Raw genomic sequence first — 16,088 nt, 5'->3', positions numbered from 1 at the left:
TAGCTTTGCAGGCCCCCTGGCAATTGCCCTGCTTACTATCCCCCAATGTCAGTCCTGGCTTTCATATGCAGAAAATCAGTTATTGTGGCCCAGGTGGGCCATGGAGATTTTATAGCATGTTGGGTGGGCCTCAGAAAGAAAAACGTGGAGAACCCCTGCTCTAACGCAATCAAGGATATAGCCTTGATGCAGGAGTTACTGGGTAATATTCTATGGTGTGTGTTTTGCAGGAGTTTAGATGAGATAATCAAACGGTCCCTTCTGGTCTTTAAATGTATACATCATAAAAAATATCCAGGCATTGACGCTGATTGCTCTGTAGCTACAAGGGTTAGGGGAATCAAACTTTTTCAGCACTTTTTGTTCTGTAAAAAATGTTGATATTTCAACTTTTCATCCCAATTTGGACAACAATATTAAAATACCAGAATTTCCCATAGGACAGAAATTTATATTTTTGTCTAATGTTTTATATAATGTTTGTCTAGTGTTTTCTGTGTGGCTTAAAATGGTGGCAAAGTGGTAAAGTTTTGATTACACTTACTCATTTGCAATTTGCATGGAATTGTGTGCGCAGCTTCCATTATACATGGGCAAATTTGGTCAAATCAAAGTACTGATCAAATCATTTTTATGGTCTCTGTTACATCTCCATAAATTGGAGCATTAAAGGTCCTCTTCATTAGTTTTAGCTGCTGGAATGTCTCTAAGAATTTGGATTGGAAGAAGTAGGTTCCCTGGGAGGATCAGAAGGCAGTATCCCAGAATGGGCAAATATCTCCTGTATTCTTGCAGCGTTTTCTTTTAGGATCTCACAAAGGCACAGGATTAGATAAGGATACAATAATCAGACAATTTTGTATCTCACACTATGTAAGTCAGGAGTACTTTGCTTAAGATGATGGAGTTATTCTTTTGTTAAAATAGTGTGAGACCATAATCAGTCCAATGTATCAAAACTTGTTGCTGCTGGAACTAACATGGAAAAATAAGCAATGCACACTATGTAAATGTGTCTCATTATTAATAGAGACTGGATGGTTTGAAAGGGGACAGAGGGTTATCAGGACTTCCTGGAAACCCAGGTCTTCCTGGAGAAATGGGGCTCACTGGACCACCAGGATATGGACCACAAGGAATGACAGGTCCCAAAGGTGCTAAGGGAATATCTGGTTTGCCTGGATTGCCTGGAGCAATTGGTTTGTAACTTTATATCTTATCACTAGCTTCCCTTTTTAAAGTGTTTGACTTTCATTCAAACACACTGATGAACTGACCTGTGTGGTTGCAAATGACATGATTTGGAAAAATGCAAAGTAGTTTACAATAGAAAGATAGTCAAGGTTTCTGAGATAAGCTAATAGACACTAGACTCACAGGACCCTAGCAGTAAAAAGATTTAGTAGTCATCGGTGCTAGTTGATGGCCAGAAGACACTTTGACTCTATCAGGCATAGGTTTCCCCTCCCAAAAATGAAAATATTTGATTGTATCAATTTGATTGTTGATCCTGGGGATAAGATACATTTGGGAATCCTTGTAGTGTACAGACTGTCACATCATGAGTCCTACCCAGTCTAAATGAGTCTCTTTTGGTCTTTCATTGGCTTTTTCATTTATTGTCCTGATGGACTTCAACATCCATGCTGATGATAACTCTTATTTGTTGGCTTGAAATCTTGAAGACAAACCTGGGATTATTCCTGGAGGTTTCAGAATCAATGCAGCCAGAGAGACACGTTAGATCTTTTTGGAATAGATCTGAGGATTAAGTATCTGTAAGATGTCCTATTGCCTGCATGCTTCCTTTGCTGTGTCCTCCTGGTGCACAATTCCATACTTTCTAATATTTAAAGAAGTGTCTAGGGGATTTTTTGGCAGCAGTAAAATACTATCTCTTTAATTGTTATGTAGCCCATTTCTATGGGCTTGTTGGAGCTTCAAAACTGTTCAATACAGTATTTTTAACTGAACACAATTTTCTATGAATATTGTTTTAAAAAGCGCAAGAGCACACACTATATCTCCACAAACCTCCTTAACCTTTTGTTATATATACTTTCTGAAGGTCCTGAAGGAGAACTTAGTGCAGTAAATCCAATACCTGGACCACCAGGACCTCGGGGGCCACAGGGTTTACCAGGACCCCCAGGAGCAATGGGTGAGAGCATCTTCTAGGTTAAATGCAATAAAACTAATCTGCATGAAATTTTAACCCACACTCTGGTTTCTTTATGCTGAGTAAAAGGGCCAAAGGAGTGTACACGGACCCTAAAAGTTCTGGGTCCATCTGAGTGAATTCCCTGCTCACTGGCACTGTAGAGACAGCCATAAGATTGCCTTCCGAGGATCCCTTTGCAAGCCCTGGTGTAGGGGGCATAGATGGGGGCAGGAAGAACATTCTGGGGGATGTCTGGAACACTTAGTGCTGTGGAGATTCTGGGCAGTGTTGCTATTCATAAGGCAGCCTGGGGAGACTGCTATAATTTAGAATGGTTCCCAACACTGTCTGAATTACACTGAGGCTGCTCCAGCCCTCAGAGAAGGCAGTAATTGAGAGGGCACAAAGGTGGCTTAAAGCCACTTTTGGCCATCCCACCTCCACCACCATACCCTGGACTGGGAGTTCTGTGCTAACCCGTAAAGAAGCATAGCACAGAACCTCAACCACTGTTTCCGAGCTTGCTGGAAAGAACAGATTTGTAACAAAGCTTCTGGCTTCTTTTTGTTTTAAGTGTTATGTAACATAGTTCTATACTGTTGCTGCGGGTTTTAATCCACTGTTACATTTTTATATAAAATGTTATGTTTTATAGGTTACACAAAATGATTTCAAAGACTGTGGGGCCAGATTCTTGTCCATCTTAAAGCCCCTTTGCATTGCTCCCATGGCACAAAGGGACCTTAAAGCAGCCCCTAAACAGCATAGGGGACTCCTCGGCTGAGATAGAGCTATACTGCCTGCCTGTCTCATCCCCCCTTCCCCCCACACACAATGCATGTTCGTGTGTGGTCAATATGAACATGCAAGTCAAAGATTTGTATATGCACATAGCTACACACATGCATCCCAGACCTGTGCACATACAGAAGGCATTGTATATGCCTTACTTGCAGACTTATGCCCCTGTGATTGACGTTTAGCATTTTATCTGGAAAAAAATCACCTGGAAGAAAGTGTTAGAATGAGGAATCATAGAATATCAGAGTTAGAAGGGGCTTCAGGAGGTCATCTAGTCCAACCCCCTGCTCAAAGCAGGACCAATCCCCAACTTAAATCATCCCAGCCAGGGCTTTGTCAAGTCTGACCTTGACAAAGTAGGAGTAGAAATGGTGTCTGAGTTCTAATGAACCAATTGATTATGACATCATTATGGGGAATGGTAAGGTGGCAAACACCAAATTGCTAAATGCAGAAGATCTATGGCAAAATATCTGAGAGTTTGTTTTCTTCTGGTAGGTAATGTTGGATCTAGAGGAAAACGTGGTGATTTGGGATTACCTGGGTCTGACGGTGCTCCAGGATTTTCAGGGACTGTATTTCCTGGAGATCCTGGTCCAAAAGGTAGAATTCTCCTTTATGGTTTTTTATAATTCTTTATTAGTTGTTTTTGAGAATAAAATCATTTGAGAGACTGACAGAAAAACTATTTTAACCCATACACAGTTCAGGCAAATAACCCTTGAAAGGGTCTGTATTACAGCATTCATACAGTCGTCTACATTAAAGCATGTACATTGCAAATAAAAAATAATATTTTTATCTATTTTCCAAAAGTCAGGCATCAGAACTGAGAAAATGGAGTATGTTTGGAAAAACGTGCACGAGGATTTAGCTGGACAATTTGCCTTACTATAACATCTTGAAAATGCATATAGAGACACACCGAACATATAATGTACTTCAAGGAAAACTTCCTATAAGGAGAGAGAGAAGACTCTCTGAGGTCCACTAAAACACTTGCCACACAGATCTAATTTCTCTGTGCAGCACTTAGATACTACAGTGATGGCTAATACTATTGTATCGCTGAGGTGCTTATATATTACAGTGATAGGGCCTTTGTAAGTACCAATGCTTTAGTTATAAGGTATATAGTTATGTTCATGCCATACCAGCTCTCTTGGTAAAGGGAATAGAAGGTGTTTTGAGTACCATGAATTTAGTCCTCCTTGCAAATGTAAGCCCCACTTCTAAAATGTCTCCAGATACCATTCCAGAAATATTAGACAACTGGTCCTTTGCATTCCCCCCTCAGAGTTAAAGAAAACCCATCCAGAACATTGATACTGAAATCATAACTGTGCCACTTTCTGTAGTGAGTAACCAAGAAATTGACCATAGAAATGCCCCATTTAAAATTAGATGAGAGCAAACAGAAATTGGGCAAAATGACTCTAGTCCTTTTCTACCTCGCATCATATCAACTTGTAAAGGCAACTAAAAGAGAGTTAATTAAATGAGCCCTAAAACTAGGCAGTACAACAATCAATGTTTGAATGAATACCAAGGTGAACAGGTTATAGTGGGTGCTAATTCAACTCTGGAATCAGAAGGCTGACAGCAATTCACATAACTTACACTAGTAGTTACAAAAGTCAGAGCCTCATGAACAAGAAAGTAAAAATCTCTGTGTGCTCATTCAGCAAAATAGATGGATAAGCAGGGTGTTTTTACCTGCTATTTGGTTTGCTTTGCAGGAAATAAAGGTCTTCGAGGGTCTAAAGGATCACCAGGTTTGCCAGGAAAGGCAGGAAAACCAGGCTTGCCGGGACAGTCTGGATACCCAGGAGAAAAGGTTTGATTAGAAACACAACCCAAGCTTAATCAGGGCTGCTTGTCAGCAAGCATGTTTCCAAACAAATTAAGCAAATGAGAGGTCTAAGGAGCACAGGATTTAGTTTCTAATTGTGCAAACTATCCACATGGGGGTGGGGGCTCAAACCATAAAAATGAAATCCACATTTCAAAAGCCCCAAATTTCAGGTTATACTGGAGGTTGTTTTTAGGGGACAAATAGGATTTTCCATCACCTGCACTGAGTAATCAGGGCCACAGTTCCTGAAAGCATCACTGTTTAGGAACAGCAATTAAACACATGCTTACATCCCACTCAACTAAATGGGACTTAAGCACATGCTTAATGTCAATCATATGCTTAAGTGCTCTCCTGAATCAGGACTTTAAAAAAAAAAAGTCAGAGGCCATAGCTGTAATTAAAAATGCAGATAAAAAAGAGCTCAGCTACTGACATCATTTGTGAGTTTAGGGATTTGCTGTTTGCTGTGTCATCAAGCCCCCAAAGTGGTTTTGTTTTTACTAAAATAAAACACATTTCTTTGCTTCAGAATTGCGTTCTGTCTTTTCTGCTTGGCCCTATTTTGCTGACGACTCTGATTATTTGTTTGCTTGCTTAAAAAGTCACCTAAACTGAATGTAAAAGATTAAAAGGTAACACACACAGCCCATAAAATGTTCAGGTATGGAACTAGTCAGCAAGGTTCCACCTGCCACAGTAATATAGGGCTTCGGTTTATGACAGCCTTCGGAAAGGCCTTTGTGATCCAAATACACAATCAGTAATTGCATATAAACTGTTCCTCTGGATGTGATTTAACTCTCTGGGGCAGGGACTGCCCTTTTCTTTTGTGTTTGTACAGCATCTAGCACAGTGGGGTCCTGGGCCATGTCTAGGGCTTGTAGGCTCTGTAGTGAGAGTAATAATAATAATAATAAAAATTGTTGAATTTACCTGCTTCTTTGAAAGCCAGTCCAAAGCAGTTCAGGCAGATTGTCAAAAAGAGCAGGTCAGACTTTCCTGTCAGGAATTTTTCTTTCATAGAATTTTCTTTTTGAAGAAAACAGACTCACCTAACATATGTCAGGGTATTTCTGAGGCATGGTATCTGAGTTCTGACCCATGTACTGAACCTTGTTTTCATTCTCTGTTAGTGGCAGGACTAATACTAAATAAGATTGCTTGGTTTGGTGGCCCATTATTTAAATATATATTTAGTCTACAGTATGAATGCTGGGTAATGTGAAGCAAGTGTGGAACTCGAATGGATTTCAAGCAGCTGACAGATACTTGAGTTGTCTGAAGTACAGGTGCAGCAGGATATCTGAGAGCTGCAGAGGCAGACAGCAAGGAAAGGACTACCTTGTATTGTTCAACAATGATTCTTCCAGCTGTGTGGGGAAGCCCTGTCCAATGCTCATGTAGAAGAATAATACTAAAACATACAGGCTTTCAAGAGCAAGAGGTGTAAAGGGGTGTTTGGTGGGGAGGGGAGAAATGTATTTTCAGTGCTTTGACATAAATGTGAAAGATCCCCTGGGAGTGGAGATAATAATTTGACAGAAAACATGAACTACTGACAGGACAGAGAGAGTCATATTTTCAGATTTACAAAACGTAATATACATTCTGCATTTATGTTTTTCCTCTGTTTTAGGGAGACCCCGGATTAAGTATTCCTGGCCAACAGGGTGGATTAGGTTCCCCAGGAGAAGATGGCTTTCCAGGGGTAAAAGGTGACAGAGGATTTCCAGGTCTACCAGGATTCCCAGGACGTAACGGTGCTGATGGGCCAAGAGGTGCTGTCATTACAAAAAAACAGCCAAGGAACTCTTTACCTTACACCCATTTTGTTGAGCGAGGCTCTAAGAGAATGGGGGAAAGGACAAGCTTATTGTCCACCTACAAAAATTCAAGTCATAATTAATTTAATATTTTCTCTTTCTTAGGAGAACCTGGCTGTCCCGGAGCTCCCGGAGAAAAGGGACTTCCAGGGAAGCTTGGTGATTGTCTTATTGGCCCACAAGGTCTCCCAGGTGCATGTGGATTAACAGGCCAACAAGGTAGGAATACGTGCCAGATCTGCCTGATATATAGTTGATTGAGTGGGGTTTGGTTTTATTTTTACCCTACAGTTGCCTAAATGATGATGAAAAGGTCTTATGGATATTTGATGTAATACTATGCAGAAAATATTAGACCAGTTAAAGGCCACAATCCTGCAATATCATCTCCATAGCCAGACCTTAACAACTACAAGTCGAAGCATGAAGGGGCATATGAATGCTTAGCATATCTGGCATGTAAATACCTTGCAATGCCAGCTACAACAGTGCCATGCAAACGCCTTTTCTCAGTTTCCAGTGACATTGTAAATTAAAAGTGGGTAGCATTATTTCCTGTAAATGTAAACAAACTTGTTTGTCATAGTGATTAGTTGAACAAGAAGTAGGACTGAGTGGACATGTAGGCTGTAAAGTTTTACATTATTTTGTTTTTGAGTGCAGTAATGTGGAAAAAAAATCTACATTTGTAAGTTGCACTTTCACGATATTGTACTACAGTACTTGTGTGAGGTGAATTGAAAAATACTATTTCTTTTGTTTCTTTTTTTACAGTGCCAATATTTGTAATAAAAAGTAATAATATAAAGTGAGCACTCTACATTTTATATTCTGTGTTGTAACTGAAATAAATATATTTGAAAATGTAGAAAAACATCCACAAATATTTATAATAAATTTAACTTGGTATTCTACTATTGTTTAACAGTGCGATTAAAACTGCGATTAATCGCAATTATTTTTTTGATCTAGTGTAATCCTTCTGCCAAGTGGAGCCAGCAGCAACAAGGGCCGGGTTCAGTATCTAGGGGTTCCTTTTCAACAATACAACACAAAACTGGCTCAAGCCCCCAGCCAGTGACCTGGGACAATTACACACCACCCCCGGGCGCCTCTAAGAGGCAATGCATCCCCTCTTGTAAGCACAGTCTTAATGTTGCGAAAACTTTTAATGAAAGGAGGGAATTAACTCAGCATTAATTTGGGAAAACACCACAACTAGGGTTCATAAACACAAACCATGAACAAAAGACCCACCCCCAAGTAAGTTGGGAAGTGTCCTTTTCCTCTCAGGGTCTTAATCCAGCAACCCAAAAGACCCTTTAATGTTCCTGTCCCTTCTCTGTACCCCACTCACAGTTGCTGTCCTTGGCCAGTGTGGCCCCAGAGTTCAGAAGTTCATCTGCAAAGTTCACCTCCCACTCTCTGTGGAAGGCAGTGGGGGGTAAGGAGGCACCTTACACACTGCACTGCTCGGCCACTCGCTCGTCGCCCCAACTGCTGATTGCCACGCCTCTGCAGGGCTCTGCTCTGGCCCTCTCCACCAGCTTCTCTGCTGGCTGCTTGCCATACCTCTCCGCCAGCCGCCCTGCTGGCTGCTTGCCACGCCTCTCCGCCAGCTGCCCTGCTAGCCACTTGCCACACCTCTCTGCCAGCCACCCTGCTAGCCGAGTTTCACAGGCATGACTACAGGAAATTACATATATTTACTGTATGCCACATATTTGTTTTCTTAGGAGAAAGAGGTTCAGTTGGATCAAAAGGAGACCCCGGTATTCCAGGCTTGGATGTCTCAGGATTCCCTGGAGAGTTTGGGCTGCCTGGATTGCCAGGTCGCCAAGGAGACGCAGGATCACCTGGTCTCAAGGGTGAGCCTGGCAGCCCCGGAATACCAGGTGCACCAGGTAAGGATTTTCCAGATACATGTTTATACCACCTTTTGTTGTAACTTGGCTATCATTTTCTTCCACTTAGAAACAGAAGAATGGTTCCTCCCAGTACAGTCAGAGCTACTGTATTGGGGGCGGGCGGGAGAAGGGATGGATAGCTCAGTGGTTTGAGCATTGGCCTGCTAAACCCAGGGTTGTGAGTTCAATCCTTGAGGGGGCCATTTAGGGATCTGGGGTGAAAATTGGGGATGGGTCCTGCTTTGAGCAGGGGGTTGGACTAGATGACCTCCTGACATCCCTTCCAACCCTGATATTCTATGATACTCTGACAGCTATGCTTCTGGATGGTGGTGTGATTTATACAGAAAACAAATGATAGTGTGTTCTGCCCAGACTGATCAGCAGTCCTTGATACAAAATGTCTGGAGGCTCCAATACAGTGCTTCTTGGCCGAAAGGAGGTTCCAGGACTCCTCCTGCTCACTATGTTCCTCCATCTTCCCAGGAAGTAATCCAAAACTTCTTGTGCGGTCTGTAAATTCAGTATGCTGCTAATTATTGAAATATTGATGCTGCCAAGCCTAACTTTCTGCTGGCACATCCCCTTGTACCAGAAACAGTTTCCGTTTTACAGAAATTCTCCCTATCTGTTTAGCTTTTCATCTAATATATGTCCTTCTTTCTGACTTCTGCTGTGGTAGAGGCCCTCTTTGCCTTATAAAACTTATTTCTGTAAATGCCATCTTCTTTATTTTATCTTAATTTCAGTACAGTGAAAGGAAATCCATTATTTGTCTGTTTACTTAACATGTTCAAATACTGACTCTGATGCATGGATTTATAAAGACATAATTGTCTCTCTCCAAGGGTTAGCCAGAGTTTCCCCTGTTTCTTGGAATGGGCATCCCCATAGTTGTAAAGGAATATGTTCTTAATAGTTTTAAAATTTGTGAGGAGAAAGGAAGAAGTCACTTAAGTGCACTTAAGTGTGCACTGCTCCTTATTTACAGCCAAAAACTAAATCCTTCATTTTTCAATGCCCAATATAATATGCATATCTTTTGTAAAATACAACCCATACAATTAATTATAGAAATATAGTGTGTCTGTAGATAATCTCATTAAATATAGTCTGTTAAAAGCCAAGGGTCAGATGCTGCAATCCTTACTCACATGAGTAACATTTGGGGATATTATACATGTAGGGACTACTCACATTACTAAGGATTGCAAGACTAGGTCCTAAAGAATGTTAAGTAAATGAGAAAATAATTAAAAATAAAAGAGAAAGTGATTACATAGTTAGGCATTTATATACCACATATCACTGCAAGTAATTAGCCACAAAATTACATACATACATACATATTTACAAACATTTATTTTTCAAAACTAATGTTCTGGGAACACTTTACTAATCAAACACTTCAGAAACATGCTTTATATTTCTCCATTTCCCCAGGCCAAAGAGGAGAACAAGGTATAATGGGCAATTTAGGAATTCCTGGACATCCCGGTGTCTTTGGATACCCAGGCATTCCAGGAAACAGAGGTGAGTTACTATAATATTTACAGGTTTCAGAGTAACAGCCGTGTTAGTCTGTATTCGCAAAAAGAAAAGGAGTACTTGTGGCACCTTAGAGACTAACCAATTTATCTGAGCATAAGCTTTCATGAGCTACAGCTCACTTCATCGGATGCAACAGTGAGCTGTAGCTCACGAAAGCTTATGCTCAAATAAATTGGTTAGTCTCTATAATATTTACCTTATCTAATTATTTAAGAACATATGAATTGCCATAGTAGATCAGACATGTGGTCTGTTTAATCCAGGATCTTGTCACCCACACTGGCTTGAATCATATGCTTCAGAAGAAGATGCAAGAAACCCCAGACTAGGCAAATGTGGTATAATCTGCCCCCAGGAAGGTCTAATCCTTATCCCTAATCGTTAGAGATTACTTAAAACTTGAAATGTGATATTTTTATCCCTTCCAGAATGCTTTTTCTTAGCATTAACCATTATAACTCTGAATATCCTTGTTACACAGGCGCTGGCTTCCTCCTTGCACCACAGGTGCTCAACCCCCACTCTGTCCCAGGCCCCACCCCCGCTCTGCCCCCACTCCACCTCTTCCCGCCCAGTTCCACCCCCTCCCCCAAGCGTGCCCTGTCCCAGCTCCTCCCCCTGCCCCCAGCACCTCCTGCATGCTGTGGAACAGCTGGAAGGGGAGGAGTTGATTGGCAGGGTGCCGCTGGGTGGGAGGCACTCGAGGGGAAGGAGCTGGCTGCTGGTGGGTGCTAAGCACTCACTAATTTTTTTTTCATGGGTGCTCCAGGGTTGGAGCACCCATGGAGTCGGCACCTATGCCTTCTTATGTAGATAAATATCCAATCTTTGAATCTTGCTAAATTCTTGGCCTTAATGAGTTCCACAGTCCACTTATAAATTAGGTGGAAAAGTATTCCCTTCTATCAGTTTTGAATTTGAAACCTTTCAATTTCATTGAATGTCCTCTTGTATTTGTGTTACTAGATGAGGAGAACAGAAGTTCCTCACCTACCTTCTCTAGACCATCCACTTTTTAAAATACTGTTATCAAGTCCCTTTTATTCATCTCCTTCCTAAAATAAACAATCCCAATCTTTTCAATCTCTCTTCATATGAGAGTTTTTTAATTTACACAATGTGTGGATTATTTCTGGTGTGGGCATGCTAATTTCACCTCAGCAGTCTCGTTAAACAGTTCACCATGAATCCATTCTTTGCTTAAATGATGATATAAATAACATCATTTAGTTAGCGAAGCACTTGCGCACAGGCAACTCCAATTAAAGCCAATGGGAATTTCACATGTGCAGATGATGGAATGATCAGGCCTCTGGGGTCCTGCTATTTCCTTGTAATAGTGGGAATGGAAGAAACCAAGTTGCCTTTGTCTTCTCAGCTGAGGGTGAAAAAAGAAGTCTTGTTGAAGACTGCTGCTTTTAAGAAGCTGGTTCTTCTACTGCTTTAGCATAGTCACATACAGTTGTCCTTGAAAATAGTAGTATATTTTTGTTCCTTTTCCATTTACTATCTGCTAGTCATGTTTCCTCCGCATATTTCATTTATATTGCTTTGCAGGTTCTCCTGGCCTTCCAGGATTGAAGGGAAGAAAGGGGTCCTTAGGAGCAAAAGGTGAACCAGGTGATAAAGGATTTCCTGGACCATCAGAGACCACAGGGAATACTGGGGATAAAGGAGAACCAGGATCAACAGGTACATCTTTTTTTCTATTTAATTTGAAAACAGTTAGAGACAAATAATCCAAATTACAATTCAAACAGCCTGGCCACCCACAGCTTGTGGGTCACCAGGACTGACTTAAATTTTCTGGGGCCCAGGGCCAAAGCCCAAGCCGAAGCGCCCAGGGCCAAAGTTGGAGCCAGAGGGCTTCAGACCTGTGTGGCTGGGTTCACGTTACAGGCTCCCCGCCTGAGGCTGAAGCCCTTGAACTTTGGCTTCCCCACCCAGGGCAGTGGGGCTCGGGCTTTGGCCACCCCCCACCCAAGACGGTGGAGCTTAGGCTTTGGCTTTGGCCCCACCACCCAGGGCAGAAGGGCTCTGGTGGGCTCAGGCTTTGATCCCATTTCCCCCCCCCCCCCCCCGGGTTGTGTAGTAATTTTGATTGTCAGAAGGGGATTGTGGTTCACTGAAGTTTGAGAACCCCGGCTCTTACTCATGAAGTAAGCTGACCGGAATGCCCAGATTATTCTGTACCATTTTTAAACATCTGATTGCTGAACAGCAGAGGGAGGCTTATGGGTTATTTTTTTACAGCACATATTAAAAATATTCACTTTCTCTTTTTAATTACTTATTACAATCTATATTCCTAAAAAGTAATATCAGTGTGATGTCACATCAGGTGTGATATGCTGTCATGTCGATAGTGTATGAAGTTTAGTCATGAACTTTTGGTATGGATGCATTTGCAAAGACTTACGTGTGCCCACCAATACCTGATTTGCAGATGTACACTGGTATTTGCTCTCATAGGTGAGGCACCATGCACATATCTTCACACAAGTTGCGTACACTTAACCTTTATAATCAGGCTTGTGGTGTGTTAGATGTTCAGATACTTTCTTTTTTAATTCCATATGAGAAATACCAGAAACTTTAACAGAAGGCCCTTGTATTTTGTAATGCGTTTGCTTGTAAGAGGATAACTCCAAATTAATCACTTCAGGCTCCATTTTTCCTTTTCCATTGCTTTTAAGAGATGATTTAATGCTATTATGAGCTACTGGTTTTAATGCTATTCCATACAATTGCTGCTATAGGATTTCCAGGAAGAACAGGTCTGAAAGGAGAAAGAGGAGATAAAGGTATACAAGGATCAGCAGGGCTTGATGGGACATCAGGAGTATCAGGTCTGCCAGGTATGCAGCATCTGCTATGAAAATTAAAAGCAGCATGTTCACAGTACCACACAGACTGTAGAGATGGTGGTAACCACACAGAGGAGTGGAAAACCATATTATTATTATTATTTATTTTATAATAACCTTAAAACTTTGATTACTTAACCTAAACTCTCTCTGTTAACCTGCCTCGACTGTGATTATTTCAAGCTTTCCGAAACTATGAGCAGCTTCAAAAAGCTGCTAATTTAAAAAAAAAATCTGCTCCCCAAATGTTTCCTTCTTTCTTCCCAGATGTGGAATTCCACCAAATTACATGGGTTTGATATACAGGACAAGCAATATTAAGTCCTGAACCAATGACAAGTCTAAGATCCAAATATCTCATAAGCCAGCAGCACTAGAAATGGGTGCTTTGTACTATTGAAGAGAAGTTCGGAATCCACTGGTTCCCCAGTGGCATAAAGCAATTGTAACTTCAATTGTAATTGAAACTGCTAAAAGTATTGTGGCATTAAGATTGATAGAAAAGCTATTTTAGATACTTTAGAAGTTTCTTATTTTAATTACAATTCTTCTCTCCCGATACATGATGTTGTGGGATGGTGTACTGAAAAGGGTTTATTGAGCCTGGATTGAGATGACATAGTTATTAACTCAGTTGTGGCTGTGCTACGTATGAGTAGCACAGTCTTTTCAGGCTCATGCGGATAAAACTTTGATGCCATGCTGCATCACCATGTGTTCTTTTTAGCTGTGTCTTTGAAAGGATTTCTTTTTAGAAATCATCATATAAAACTTGATTAAGTAAGTAAAAATATATCTGGGCTTGTGCTCACACAAATAGCCCACACCAGGAGAGAAATAGTCCATGTTAGATATCATTATTGACAGACCAAGTAGGCAACAGGAAGAGGCCAGTACCAGTAACAGGAAAAAGCAATAACTAGCAAGAAAGAGTGTTGGTGCTCCAGCTCTGTCCCTCTTTTTAATGTCTCAAGTAGAGCAGAACCAAACCTCACTTATCTATATATGCAGCGGAACCAGCCTATGTATGCATTTTGTCTATCAGAGAAATTAGGCATATAGGTGGCAATTCTAAATTATATTAAATTAAAAAGTCACCAAACTGAAATGTATCCACACTGACACAAGAAAAGGTCATGAAGAAACTCCACAAACCACACAAAAAAACCTCAAATCCTCTCTAATCCTATTGCAAAGCACTTGGTGGATAGACAGTGTAGGTCCTTACAATGTGCTCAGAAGTTCACCAGTCTCAGACCTACAAGGGAAGAAAAATCCAAAGCAAAAACAAAATCTTAATCTATATCTATGAAGTCCCCAATGGACTAGACTTGGGATATCACAGCTGTGGAACTGCCAGCCACAGGAACTGAGAATTGCTGCAAATCTGATAGTCTCCAGGCTGAAATACAAGACCCATTTCTTTGCCAGGGCTTCCAAAAATAATAGTAATAATTAAAAATCTGTACCTGTACTGGGCAGAGGAAGAAATTATATTTAGACTACCAATTGATTTAAACGCTTCTGAGATGCCATGGCAATGAGCATGGGAATGGATACTTTGTGCTCATGATAAGTGTACTAAGCAGCCTAAATCTGAGGCACACATGTTGAGACAATGTTGATACTTTGTCATCTTACAGGTCCCAAAGGAGTTGTAGGTCTGCCAGGATTTTCTGGAAGACAAGGATTACCAGGACCTCCAGGAGACAGAGGTGATATGGGAATGCCAGGTGATTCTTTATAAAATCTTGTTACAAATTCATATACTACATAGAAATAGCTGTACACTTACTGTGGGCACAATCCTGCAGTTCCTATTCAGACAAGTAATTTTTACCCCCTCCAGTACCTATCAACCTTATTGGGACTAGTCGAATCAGCAAGGTTTGAGCTCTATATCTGTAAATATGGAACATGATTATACTAAAGTTAGTGCTACATATGTACTCAGCATACAATCTTGTAATAAATTTACTGAATAGTATTTTAACTTAACTTAGCTGTTTTAACTAAATCAGTAACTAAAACCTGCTCTTATGCATCTGTGGTTAACTTCCTTATGGGGATTGAAGATACTGTTAATATTTTGGGGTAACATGTAAACATATTAAAGTGAGATTGATCAACTTGAAAACAAGATGCAAATCCAGCTAAATAATGTTATTTTGCAAATTTCTTCTTATGCGTTCATTTACTGTTTTCGTCAGTTGTGAAAGATGTGCCGAGATTCTATTAGATATTGTTATAGCAACAGAAATACAATCTGGCTCAGATGAGGCTCCTGCTATTCCTTTTTTTCCCCAATTGACTCTTCTTTTCTGAGATGAGAGGGAAAGCATGATGTCTCTGCATGGGTGGAGACTAGAAGTGCCATACAGGACCGGTACAGTGTTTCTGGAGAATGCAGTTAGAATTGGGCTGATATGTAGCAGCAGTACTGGTAGTCTTACCTTGACATATCATATTTTATGATAGTCACATGCCAGCCACGTGTTCATGGGTCTCTCCGAGGGAACTCCTGCTTGGAGTGAAAGCAAAAATGATTCTCTCAAGTGTGTTCAGAGACCTATAAAGTGGAGGAGAGACGCTTGAGAGTCCACTCTGAGCACTGATGAGGAGCAGCTCAGATTTAGCTGCAGAGTGCTGGTGTTTGGGCTGCTGTGGAAGAGGAAGAGGCTGGCTAAAGAACTCATGCTCAAGAACCCAGGAGGGTTTTGGGAGCCACACACACACACAATTTACAATTAATTAATTAAATGCAAAATGCAATGGTCAAGTTGAGAAATAAGCTCTCAGAAATCAGGATACAGTAACTCCTCGCTTAACATTGTAGTTATGTTCCTGAAAAATGCTACTTTAAGCGAAACGATGTTAAACGAATACAATTTCTCCATAAGAAGTCATGTAAATAGGGGGGGTTAGGTTCCAGGGAAATTTTTTTCGCCAGACAAAATACACACACACACTCTCTCTCTCTCTCTCTCTCTCTATCTATCTATCTATCTATCTATCTATAAATAAAATGATTGTGAAGGTTGGTTGAGGTGGTGAACTCAGAGGGTGGGATATTGCCCAGGGAATGCCTTACTGCTAAATGATGAACTAGCACTTGGCTCA

At 40.9% G+C, this 16,088-nt stretch overlaps 1 protein-coding gene across 1 annotated transcript in view; it reads left to right on the top strand.

Annotated features, from left to right (window-relative positions):
- Positions 1-16,088, top strand: part of COL4A3 (collagen type IV alpha 3 chain) — a 108,055-nt gene that overhangs the window by 68,973 nt on the left and 22,994 nt on the right. Inside the window, exons 26-36 of the mRNA XM_074963896.1 lie at positions 1,031-1,199; positions 2,069-2,161; positions 3,461-3,565; positions 4,702-4,799; positions 6,457-6,598; positions 6,749-6,862; positions 8,380-8,547; positions 9,994-10,083; positions 11,659-11,793; positions 12,861-12,959; positions 14,612-14,701. Coding sequence (XP_074819997.1) covers positions 1,031-1,199; positions 2,069-2,161; positions 3,461-3,565; positions 4,702-4,799; positions 6,457-6,598; positions 6,749-6,862; positions 8,380-8,547; positions 9,994-10,083; positions 11,659-11,793; positions 12,861-12,959; positions 14,612-14,701 — 1,303 coding nt within the window. The remainder of the gene's footprint in view (positions 1-1,030; positions 1,200-2,068; positions 2,162-3,460; positions 3,566-4,701; positions 4,800-6,456; positions 6,599-6,748; positions 6,863-8,379; positions 8,548-9,993; positions 10,084-11,658; positions 11,794-12,860; positions 12,960-14,611; positions 14,702-16,088) is intronic.

This window comes from Natator depressus, chromosome 9 (assembly GCF_965152275.1).
Source record: "Natator depressus isolate rNatDep1 chromosome 9, rNatDep2.hap1, whole genome shotgun sequence".
In the NCBI taxonomy this organism is placed as follows: Eukaryota; Metazoa; Chordata; order Testudines; family Cheloniidae; genus Natator; species Natator depressus.
This window is presented reverse-complemented; position numbering and strand designations above follow the sequence as displayed.